The sequence below is a fragment of the Centroberyx gerrardi genome, chromosome 13 (genome assembly GCF_048128805.1).
Source record: "Centroberyx gerrardi isolate f3 chromosome 13, fCenGer3.hap1.cur.20231027, whole genome shotgun sequence".
NCBI lineage: Eukaryota > Metazoa > Chordata > Actinopteri > Beryciformes > Berycidae > Centroberyx > Centroberyx gerrardi.
Genome location: NC_136009.1, coordinates 3,813,255 through 3,825,299, shown reverse-complemented (window position 1 = coordinate 3,825,299; position 12,045 = coordinate 3,813,255). Strand labels below are relative to the sequence as shown.

The 12,045-nt window shown below is 41.8% G+C and overlaps 1 protein-coding gene across 1 annotated transcript; it reads left to right on the top strand.

Moving 5' to 3' along the window:
• Positions 1-6,813: 6,813 nt before the first annotated feature.
• On the top strand, positions 6,814-11,794 carry LOC139918205 (proenkephalin-A-like). Its single transcript, XM_071907507.2, has 2 exons — positions 6,814-6,957; positions 11,186-11,794. The coding sequence occupies exons 1-2, from the start codon at positions 6,814-6,816 to the stop codon at positions 11,792-11,794; spliced, it is 753 nt and encodes a 250-aa protein (XP_071763608.1).
• The last annotated feature ends 251 nt before the right edge of the window (positions 11,795-12,045 follow it).

Here is a 12,045-nt window from a genome sequence, read left to right as displayed (position 1 = left end):
AGAAATGTCATCACTGCAGGAAGAAACATCATCAACGTGGGTAGAAACATCATCGCCACGGGTAAAAACATATTCACTGAAGGTGGAAATGTAATCAAACATCACCACAGGTAGAAACGTCACCCAACGCCATTGCGTACAATGTCATCCATATGGGTAGAAATGTCATCATCGCAGGTAGAACCATCAACATTGCTGCAGCCTGTGCCATACCAAAAATGGATGATTCTTGATGTCGTTTCTGTTGCCTTCTCCTGGAGCAGAGGGTGGTAGATGAGAAAGGAAAAGTAAGTCCAAGCTGTACAGTATCACTTGCCATGTTAGTTTTTGTTGCCACCTCCCCATCTACTCCCTTGCTTTGCCAAAAATGAGATCCAATCACAATGCTGACAAAATGCAGACAACCAGAATATATATAAATATGAGGTGTAAATGCTACGCCATGATTGGATTGTTCATTATCTGGATAGCATATCCAGCTGCAGATTGCATTTAATGCAAAGAAGTAGGGTAAGTGAGAAGTAGGGTAAACATTGTAGACATTGCATTTACATTCAACCAAACTAGTTTGGTTTGGGTGATCGATCTTCAGTGTGTCTTGGGTGCATTCAATTAATCTTTATTTGGCATGAAAATGATAAAAAAATGTTCTACTATCAGCACAAAATATCGACTATTGGCAGATTCAATCTGAAAGTATAGCTATCGGCCTTCAAAATCCCATATAGATTGAACCCTAGCTGCTAAGTTGAATAGGTTGAGTGAGTTTCATGATTTTGGGGTTCTTGACACAAGGATACATGGATGTCGATGCAGATAGTAGCATTATTTTATTTATTCCTGAAAACAACATCTGGTGTTAAAAATTTTTTTCAAAGCACCCGACAGTATACTGAGTGCATGTAACACTGGCGGGAACCAAAAGGGGTTCTGTTCAACGTCTGACGCTGTCAACTGATGGGGTTTTGAAGGCCCGATACTGATATTTTTTGTTTGAAGCTGCTATATAGCATTTTCATTCCAAAAATTGACAACTATTCAGCATTTCCCCCAGAATTGTATTATTGTAAAGGTGGGATAGCCTGAAACAGCATTTAGACCATCATGGGCAGAGGTGAAGCATGGGTACTAGCAAAGGGGGGACGGAGCGCTCTTGAGGGGGCCTTCTGAACCAATAATGTTACAAATCAAGACTAGGATAGCTGATACACACAAATTAGGGATCATTACAATCACATCAAGCAAACACATGTCCACTAAGACATACAGTCAACCACACCCGACAAGCCTGTTCTGAAAGACATTAAAAGGAACGTTGTGGCAGTCGCAATTTTACTGTTACGTTTCAGCAAAAAGGAAAGCGCACGTTGCCTTACCCTATGTGCATGAACCACTGAATGGTTCAGCACCAACCACAGATGGACAGTGAATGGCCGACTCATTCACTTTCAGTTCAATAGCACACAAGGCCTTGCTACATTCACATTGTGACACTGCAAATACAATACTTCTTTTCAAAAATGAAAATAGAGTACACAGGGGTTTACAACACTACAATGCCTGTTCAAAGTGGGCATGGCAGTCTAGCTTCAAAACCACAAAATAGACAACATGAGCAACAGGGACACAATTCTGCAGTCTCACTCACACACACACAAACACAAGAACACAATGGTTTTACTCACTCAAGTTGTAGTCTCTCCTCAGCCAATTATACGTGTTACTTAGCATTATCTTCAGAAAAAAACAATAATCCAAACAGGTGAATGAACTATATACAAATCAAGGTAACCATTTTAAAGCATCACCTCTCTATGTTGGCAAAGCTGCCAATCACTTTGTCCTTGTCAATGTTTATATCCCGCTCAATGCAAAGCAAAGTGATGTTGGAGAGTCTGGCCTTAGGCATGCATGAATGTAAATAACTCTTGATGAGCTTCAGATGGCTGAACCTTTGTTTAGCACTGGCACTGCTGATACGGATGATTTTGTAAGTTCTGTGGAGGATGGTTAGCTGTGGGTATGCATGATGCATATCATTGACAATCAGAAATTGCAGGACTGCATCAGTTAAGGTCCATGGCTAAATCAGCTTCCTCTGGCTCAGAGATGTCTTCAGAGTAAAAATGTGCAAAAGCAAATATTTTCTCAGGGTGTTCAAAGTAATTTGGGTTGAGCGCTGAGAATGCTTCAGCCATTTCTCTGCCCAACAAAAACAGGATGTGAAAAAATATCTCAGCTTTAAAGTGACTTCTAGTCTCCTGAATTGGGTCGTCCTCTGTGTCCTCATCAAAAAACTTCTTCCTCTTGTGGGCTCTCTCCTCCACAACCCCTGCACAAGAAAGAGAGAAATGCCAGGCCCTGTCAGGCTTAAAAAAAGAGTGGTATCAACCAATCAATAGCCCCTTTCACACATGCAGCTTGTTCCATAAATTCCGGCACAGGGCTCCTGTGTGAAAAGGAGGCGGTGTCGAAATGCCGGTAAATCAGTTCCGGCAATTTCCCTGCTCAAGACGTTGTAACGTTACTGGTAAGGTTTTGTGTCAACCGCATGTGTGAACGATGCTATAACATTAACGGCAGGAGCAGCACAACGTTAGGATGCTCTGATATAGGACGCTCTGACGTTGAACTGTAGGAGGGAAATGCAAACCACTAGACAACGGGCTTTACATTTTTGACAAAAATGTCAAATTGGAGAAACGTGGAAATAAGAGAGATCCTGGGAGTCCGGGCGGACGAAGAGATTTCGTCTGGTGTCTTCACCCGCCATGTTTTGAAACTGCAGTGACTCCGGCGGTTAATCGTAATTTCCGGGAAATGGAATTTAACTTATGGTAGCAATGGTAGCATTACGTTAAAAAAGCGGAAAGGCATGTCTTGTTTGAACAACAGAAACTGCTACCTTTACCGCAAAAAATTAAAACAGCAATCTTATGGGTTTCATGTGTGAAAGGGGCTTATGAAGGATCCTCCTGTTCCTTTCTACTTGTTCTCTCTCACCTTTTATAAGCTGCGCAACCACGATGCTATCCTGACTGATGCAATACTTGGTCATTAAAAATGACTCCTCTGCCTCACAGTGAGCACTTCCCTGACAAAAAAGTCACATGTGAAAACCCACATGTGAATTCAAAGCACATGTGCTTTTTGGACACATGTTGGTTTTCATATGTGAACATGTGAGATTTCCCATTTCCCACATGAAAATGGCATTTCCACCTGTGAACTGTGCCTTTGCAAGTGAAATTAGGGTTTCACATGAGAAATACAAATATTGTCATATGTCATGGCAGGTGAAAACCTGAAAAAAAATGTTTGCATGTGGAAAAAAACATTTTGCACCAATGAACTGAAACTTTCTCATCTGAACTAAAAATTGTCACACATGATGTGAGAATACAATGTGAGAAAAAATTGTTCACATATGAAAACTAACATTGGTAAATGCACATGAATTCACATGAGCGGTTTAACATTTGACTTCACTTTCCATGTTTCTCAATCTTCTCTATCCCTTTCCTGTATGTAGAGAAGCCCATACTCCGATCGGCCCAGACAGGGACAAGAACCGTAATGAAAGAGTTATGGGGGAACCAGGGGGAGCTTGACATGAGCTCCCCTGAAAACATGATTTGTGAAATTTTGGGGGGTCTCTAAAATATTGACAATATGCTATTTTTGCCATGCATTTCTATTTTTCTGTATCTTCATCATCATCAATCATGCGTAAAATTAGGCTATTATTGATGTATGATTCATGCATGAGGGTGATTCATCACTAATTCACTTTAATAAAGATACCGGCATGCATGCTGTTCTTGCCATCACCATCGAAGCGTGGCAGCGCAATATCAAACTTCACTCACTTTAACTCAAAGATCAGAAAAAAAAACTTTTTAGGTAAGGGCTATTCCCAATTACAGTAACTGTATTATTCACTGTTAGCACTGTATTGTATGTGATGGGTGTTGATGAGGACTGGATCCCTTGTAGGCAGCCTGGCCTATTTTTGTTGGTATTTACAATGCTCATGCATGTGTGTGTTGTTATAGGCTGGTTTGTTGATACGTGACCCTCGCATGTGATGTCTTAATTGTACCGAGAAATTATTGTGCTCATTTGTATATGATGGGTAACTTTAACCGTTGTTGATGAGGACTCGATCCCATAGGCAGCCTGGCGTGCTCTGTTTTTGATTTAATGCTCATACATTTGTGTGTTTATAGGCTGTTTTGCCATTTGACCTATCCATGTCTTATTTGTGCCGATAAACTATAGAATATAGTACATCACTCTGCGGAGTATACTGTGCCCTGCTTTAGTTGGCCGTATTGTATCATACTGTGATGTTTGGTTTTGATACCCGTGTGGAGGTTTGATGTGGTCATTAACTGATTATTATATATCAGATGTGCTGACATAAAGCAAGCAGGCCTACATGCTTGCAGCTATGAATGTTTCTTTGCAACAAGAGTCACAGTCAGTCCTCTCTTTGAGGCACACGCAAGCCCCAAAACATATTTACTAGCTGTGGCCAGGGAGGAACTGACTGGACCATATCTGATTTTTAAAAAAAGGCCAATATTGGTTAACAAGTATATTACCTAACCTTATACAGAGCATATTTAGTGGGTTCCCAACCTGATATGAGTACTAGTACGTGGTACGGGTGTTTTGCTTCAAGGGGAGACAATAAATTTGTCATTTGGACCCCCCCCCCACACACACACATACACACACACACACGCACACACACACACACACACCATGAGAAACATAAATGCTAATATGAAATATAATTCCCATACAGAACCTGCATGGTAGACTGCCATTCAATATCTATAGTAAAGACTTTCTGGGAAGCCATGAAACAGATGACTGGAGAGAGAGCATTATTAACACACACACACTTTCATTACAATACACAATTTTAATCTCTCAATATCTTGAAACCCTACATATTTGACTTTTTCTTCCTTTCTTTGAATGTTACTGGATATATTGCATATAAAATATAAATGTATGGAAATATATACTTCATATTGGACCCCTAGTTTACTGATACTCAGCTGAATATGCAGCAACCCAGATCCTTTCCTTTCCTTTCATTCATCCTTTCCTTTCCTCTCCTTTTCTTCGCTCCCTTCCTTTACTCTCCGTTCCTTCTTTCCTTTCCTTTCCTCTCCCCCCTTTCCCCTCCCAGATCTCTCCCTCTCTCTCTCTCACTCACACACACACACACACACACACGTATACACACAGCGCAGGGAATGTAATGTTAAATTGATATTTATCTTGATGCTTTGGAAACATTGTTAGAGAACTTTCAAGCCAGTAAAACACATTGAAATTGAAATTGTGTCTAGGAGTGTCTGTGTGAGAGAAAGATATAGAGAGTGAGGGTGTGCGCGTATGAGTGTGTGTGTGCGTGAGAGGGAGAGAGAGAGGGAGAGAACAAATAGCATGTGTGTGTGTGTGTGTGCGTGCGTGCGTGCGTGCGTGTGTCACGTCACTTCATCAGCTTATTGGGCCCCCTTCACCCCTTCACCCCACCCCCCTCCGCCGTTATCCCCGGTGACGTCAGCCACGCACACACTATAAACCACACGCCGAGTCCCGTTTGCAGCACTATCGACCAGTTTCACCGGACGACTCCGAACAGCCCGCCGGTGTTGCACGTTTCCGTTTACCCGGTGAACCGCTCGGTCCGTTATTTTATTTTTCTTTCCACCAAACCGGAGCGACCTCGGATTAGGAGGGTCTTGAGACACACACAGAGAGAGAGAGAGAGAGCGCAGTGTGTTTGTGTGTGTGCGTGCGTGCGTGCTGATTGGCTGAACCGTGACCAGTTCGTCCCGCCGTGTGCCAAATTGGGACCCCGCGTGCAGAGATATATTAAGTGCGACAGACTCGCGCTCCCTCAACAGTTTCCTCCTCCGCCAGTACCCCCGAGGGCACGCGCGGACGCGGAAAACACCATAGGCCTATATCAGAAAGAATAATTAACAAAAAAATACAGAGGTAAGAGAATTACTTTTTTTCTTTTTTCTTTTTTTTTTTACAAAGTAATAATAATTAATGAATTAATTGCTTTACTTCATTCACATTTTCCATATAATAATCACAAATCTACAGAACTTTCTTTCCCATAATCTGTAGCTTTCTCGTTTTTTTTTCCTTAACACATTTTAAATCTTTTGAATTCACTTGTAATGAGTTTTTCTTTCTTTCTTTGTTTTATCTATATGAAAAATGTTAAAAATTAACATGTTACATCTTATTTCTAGCCGTTTTCTTCCCTCCTATTTCAACCTGAGAGTTTGGAATTGAATTTCAATTTGAATTTTGAATGCTGGATAATATTTGTGAAGTTGAAATATTTGTGAGCTGAAAAGGAGAGTTGGCTGTCCTTCCTTGCTCAATACTACTACTACTACAAATAATACTAACTGGAATATTATTATTATTATTATCATTATTATTATTGTTATTATTATCATTATCATTATTATGCAGTATGTATGGCATGTTTACATATTTATTGTAGAATTTATAAATTTTACACTTGTTGTCAATGGAAAGCCCCTATAACCTGAATTGATTCTAATGCCATTTGGATTGAAATTACATACAAATATGCATTAATATGTATTACTAATTGAATTATCATTATAATTATTATTATTAAACCAAGCATGACATCCACCCATTCAGTTGTAAGGTTTTAATGTTATGCTAAACAGCATAAAGTGCACATTAAACATTGCGAAGTTCTACCATTATTTCTTTTTCTTTATCTGCTTTCAGTCGATGGCTGCCACCGCGCACGCAAGCTGCGTGTGGATGTTGGTGCTGGGCGCGTGCGTTTCGCTCGCGGTGGGAACGGATTGCGGGAAGGAATGCGCGCTCTGCGTCTACCGTCTACTGGGACAGCAGTCTGGTTTCTCCTCCCTGGTAATGCCACTGTTATTTTCTATATGAAGTAGGCTACATGTAGATATTAACTCATAAATAATACTGACTAGGCTATTGGACAGCAGTCTGGTTTCTCCTCTATTATTAGTCTGTTATGATAACTTGTTATTAAGTGTAATACAGAAGAGACTAACTCATAGTAACTAGTAGTAAGTAATGCTACTGGGACAGCAGTCTGGTTTCTCCTCCCTATGAAGTCTATATAACTTAGTAACTAAAATATGTATAGAGGCATGTAGAAACTAACTAGGAATTGGGTTTGTCTTAAATTTTAGGGATTTTTTTCTGGGGGTTTTCCTTTCCTTTCCTCTCCTTACCTTTCCCTCTCTCCTTTCCTTTCCTCTGCTTTCCTTCGCTCCTTTCCTTTCCTTTCGTCTGCTTTCCTTTGCTCCCTTCCTTTACTCTTCCTTTACTCTCCTTTCCTCCTTTCCTTTCCTTTCCTTTCCTCTCTCCCTTTTCCCCTCCTCTCCTTTCATTCATCCTTTCCTTTCCTCTCCTCTCCTCCCTTCCTTTACTCTCCGTTCCTTCTTTCCTTTCCTCTTCTCTTCCCCCTTTCCCCTCCTCTCCTTTCCTTTCATTCATCCTTTCCTTTCCTCCCCTTACCTTTCCCTCTCTCCTTTGCTTTCCTCTGCTTTCCTTCACTCCCTTCCTTTACTCTCCTTTCCTTGCTTCTTTCTTTTCCATTAATTCCCTTTGTTTTCTCTCATTTTCTTCTCTTCTTTCCTTTCCTTCCTTCTTTCTGTTCCATTCATTTCCTTTTCTTTCCTTCGGTACATTCCTTTCCTCCTCTTTTCTTTCCCTTTCCTTTCATTTTTCCTTTACTCCTCCCCTCCTCTCCTTACCCTTCCCTCTCTCCTTTCCTTTCCTCTGCTTTCCTTCGCTCCCTTCCTTTACTCTCCTTTCCTTCTTTCCTTTCCTTGCCTTTGTTTTCTCTCATTTAATTTCCTTCCTTATGTTCCATTCATTTCCTTTTCTTTCCTTCTGTACGTTACTTTCCTTTCGTCCTCTTTTCTTTTCCTTTCCTTTCTTTTTTCCTTTACTCCCACTCCTTTCTCCTTTCCTTTTATTCTTTCCATTCTTTTCCTCTTCTCTCCCCCTTTCCTCTCCTTCCCTTCCTTTCCTCCTCTTTTCTATTCCTTTCCTTATTGTTTCCTTCACTGCCCTCTCCTTTCCTTCTATTCTTTCCATTCCTTTCAATTCCTTCTCCCTCTCCTTTCCCCCTCTCCTCTCTTCTCTCCTTCTGTGCATTCCTTTCCTCCACTCCTCCTCTCCTCACCTCTCCTTCTCTACTTTCTCTTGCTTTGCTTTCCTCTCCTTTGCTCTCTTCTCATTTGTATCACACCATCCTTAGGTTTTAGATGACAGTAATAATGCTAATATCACTCTGTAAACATCAAAGGGAAAAAGCAAAAACACAAATTTATGATTCAGACGTTGCTGCATCAAACTTGTTTGTAAGCGAGGAACCTGCTGTTTTGAGTTTATATTTCGGATACTTTACATTGTAGCTCATCATTGATTTTTTATTGTTTTTTTGCATGATGTTATGTAATCTTAAGTTATAAAGATTTCTCCCTCTCTCTCAGTCGCTCCCTTTCTCTCTCATTCTTTCTCCTCCATTCACTCACGCACAGCCACCTCCCACGCTCCCTCCATGCACGCACACACACACACACACACACACACACACTTGAGAAAATCATTTTCCCATATTCTGTACGCTTATTTAATGAGCAGTAACTGATTAAAAGGACGGAAATGTTCTATTATTGTGAAAATTGAATGTTGACTATACTCATATTCAGACAGAACTATACTCATAGTCTTATAGAAATAGAGGTAATAGAGAGTAGATCCAACCTAGAAACAAAGGGAAGGAAGGAGGGTTTTAATGAAAAGACAAGTGGATTTTAATGGTGATGATAAAATTCCATGACTTTTCCATGACTTTCCATAAGTCAAGTCTTCCGTGACTAAAGGGGCAATGCGTCTAGTTTCCATTTGTAAAATTCACTGCTATTCCTCAACTTTCCCCAGAGAATGTATCAAATTCCCTGAATTTTTTACACTTATCACAATTTTATGATATTTTATGACCAGTGGGAAGGCTGTTATTGTCAGGAATGAGCGAAAAGTGATGACATTGTCGGGAAAAAGAGACACAAATGGTCAATTTTAAGGGGAATCTCCTTCTTCCCTGTCGCATCCTTATACCCTGTACTTGTATCTGTACACAATCTGGAATTGTATACTTGCCCATCCATGGCCACCAGAGGACGTTGCTGTTAACACACACACACACACACACACACACCCCAGGCACCAATATGTCCTTGATTCAATTTTCCTGCTCATTAATTCTATCATCATAAGCCTGCGGCGCTGAAAGCTCAGCAAGAACCCCCTCCCCTGTGTTATCAAATAGGAATTTCCAATGGCCCCCGAATAAGTGAAATCCAATGACAGATATGAGGTTGGGAGCAGATTTTATTGGCCCCCCGGGGCAAATAGATGCCTCTAGTCAAGTCATACCCCCAGCCAGTGGGGTTAGATAGACTCACATGGCTTAAAGATGGCTTGGATGAGTGGAACAGATAGCTTTTACAGGGCTGAGCGGGCTTGTTCCATTAGGTGTACTGTGGTAAGAAACAGTGGGACAGATGTTCTAAAGGGGGACTTGGTGTTTTTCACGGGCGCAGAGGGAATAAATGAGGGATGCAGTTGATGTTTGAAATGGGCTTTTCTGTTCTCCCCAAACCATCTGTTGACTGTTGTAATCTCTCCTCTTTTACTACATTTTGTCTTGTGTAGTCTTTGTAATCCTCACTGTCAGTTCTATGGAAGCCTGTTAAAAAAAACAGAAATTTTCAAATATCTCCTAACTATGAGATAAGTCATAATATTGAGAAACAAATCTCACTTGATGAGAAAAAAAAAAATGTGCCAGGTGGCAGAAATGGGCTTCCATACAGTTCTCTGAACCTTAAGCTATGGTGAGGTTCCTGCATCCATTATCATTTACCACCAACACTTCTAAGACCTCTTATATCCACTGAAGTACTGACTGATAGATAAATTATTTGGCATAGGTCACCAATTCCTCTTGTGAGATTACACAATCTGCCTGTCCTATGGCCAAAAGAGAAGATAGACATGGCAGATTGAGTTTCTGGTAATAGAATTGGTCCTTAAAATCTCTCTCTCTCTCTCTCTCTCTCTCTCTCTCTCTCTCTCTCTCTCTCTCTCTCTCTCTCATCTCAATTTAAGTTACGATTCAAAGACCTTTATTGGTTCAATATAAATGAACATGGCTAGCACAGACAAGCAAGACAATAATAACAATAACTATAACAACAGATGACCCATGGAATAAGTCCCATCGGCAAAAGATGTGTTTGACAGTGAAAAAACACTTAGAATTTGATTTCTCCTTATTTAGAACGATATGGGAGGATCAGACCTTGGACATAAAAGGCAAAAAATTAAAAAAACGTGTCCCCAGCACACAAATATGTATAGCCTTAATGTTTGTTAAAATATCCATATGAGTTTTATGTTAGTATGATACAAACCACGATGATTTATTTGATTTGTTTTGGGGTGCACCCACTCTGGTTCTTAAGGAATTTGTTGGAAAATAACCTTTTTTTCTCAACCCATCATACCTCAAAATACATGTAAACAAACCTTCTACAGCCTCAAAATCCATGTAATCCTCATGCTTAGCTGTCACATACCAGCCACTTATCCAAAAGCACTTATCCAAAAGCTCAGATAATTTGTAGAGTGAAGTTTGAAAGAAATCCTTTATCCAGCGAATCACTATGTACACAAAGCCAGAAGTGGGGCGTAGGGTGAGACACGTATATCAGACAGGCCTTTTATTGAAAATTAGATATTGGCCAGACATTAGTGTTGTTATTATTCTTATTATGATTATCCTGGGTTTCAGTGGAGAATTTTAGTGTCCCATGGTCAAAATGCTGTTTCAGAGGCTTTTCCACTCTGACAAGAATACAATTCTGGGGAAACATTGAATACTTGGAATTCTTTGGGAATTTTTTGGTGTGAAAGTAGTCACATTTAAAGATAGCAAATATTGAGACAAAATATCAGCTATTGGCAGCTTCAATCAGAAAATATTGGTATCGATATTGGCATGATGATGTTGGCAGTAATAATGTCATAATCATTTTTATTTTTCCAGACATGCTCGCTGGAGTGCGAGGGCGGGTTGGACAGCCGGAAACTCCGCCTCTGCCGGGACGTCCTACTGGACGAGGAAAACCACATCGCCCTTGACAACGACCTCGGACAACAGCAGGAACAGGAAGTGGCAGGGGGCGTGGCCGCCGCCGCCGATGAAGCGACCTCACCGGAGCACCAGCTGGCTAAGAAGTACGGCGGCTTCATGAAGCGCTACGGCGGCTTCATGTCCCGCCGCTCTTCTTCCTCCTCCTCCCCGCAGGGGGCGCTAGAGGATTCTGGGAACCAGGAAGAGGAGGAAAACGTTCGCCTGGAGATCTTAAAGATCCTCAACGCCGAGGCCGAGCACGGGGGCGAGGGCGGCGGTCCGGTAGGCGAGGCGGCGAAGCGGTATGGAGGCTTCATGCGTCGGGCCGGAGGGGAGGCGCAGGCTGACCTGCTGGAGGCGGTGCTGGGCCGGGGGCTGAAGAAGCGCTACGGGGGGTTCATGAGGCGCGTGGGCCGGCCCGAGTGGCTGGTGGACGACGGCAAGAGCGGTGGGGGGGTCCTGAAACGAGCCTGGGAGGACGGCAGCGAGCTACAGAAGAGGTATGGGGGGTTCATGGACTAGGTTACCGCCGTTGCGACCCTTTACCCCTCCCTTCCCTCCGCCCACCTCCCCGCTCCCCAGCCAATCACCTCGTAGTCTGGACTCGTCGGTGTTTTCAACAACGCCCCGCCTCCCCCCTCCGCCAATCACATTCTGTCATCTGGCTTTGTATAACGTGCTGCTGGCTACTTCATTGGTTCAATTGGTCCTGTAATGATATAAAAGATAAAAATATGTCATTCAGATCTTGAGGAATAATCGTTTTTGTTTTG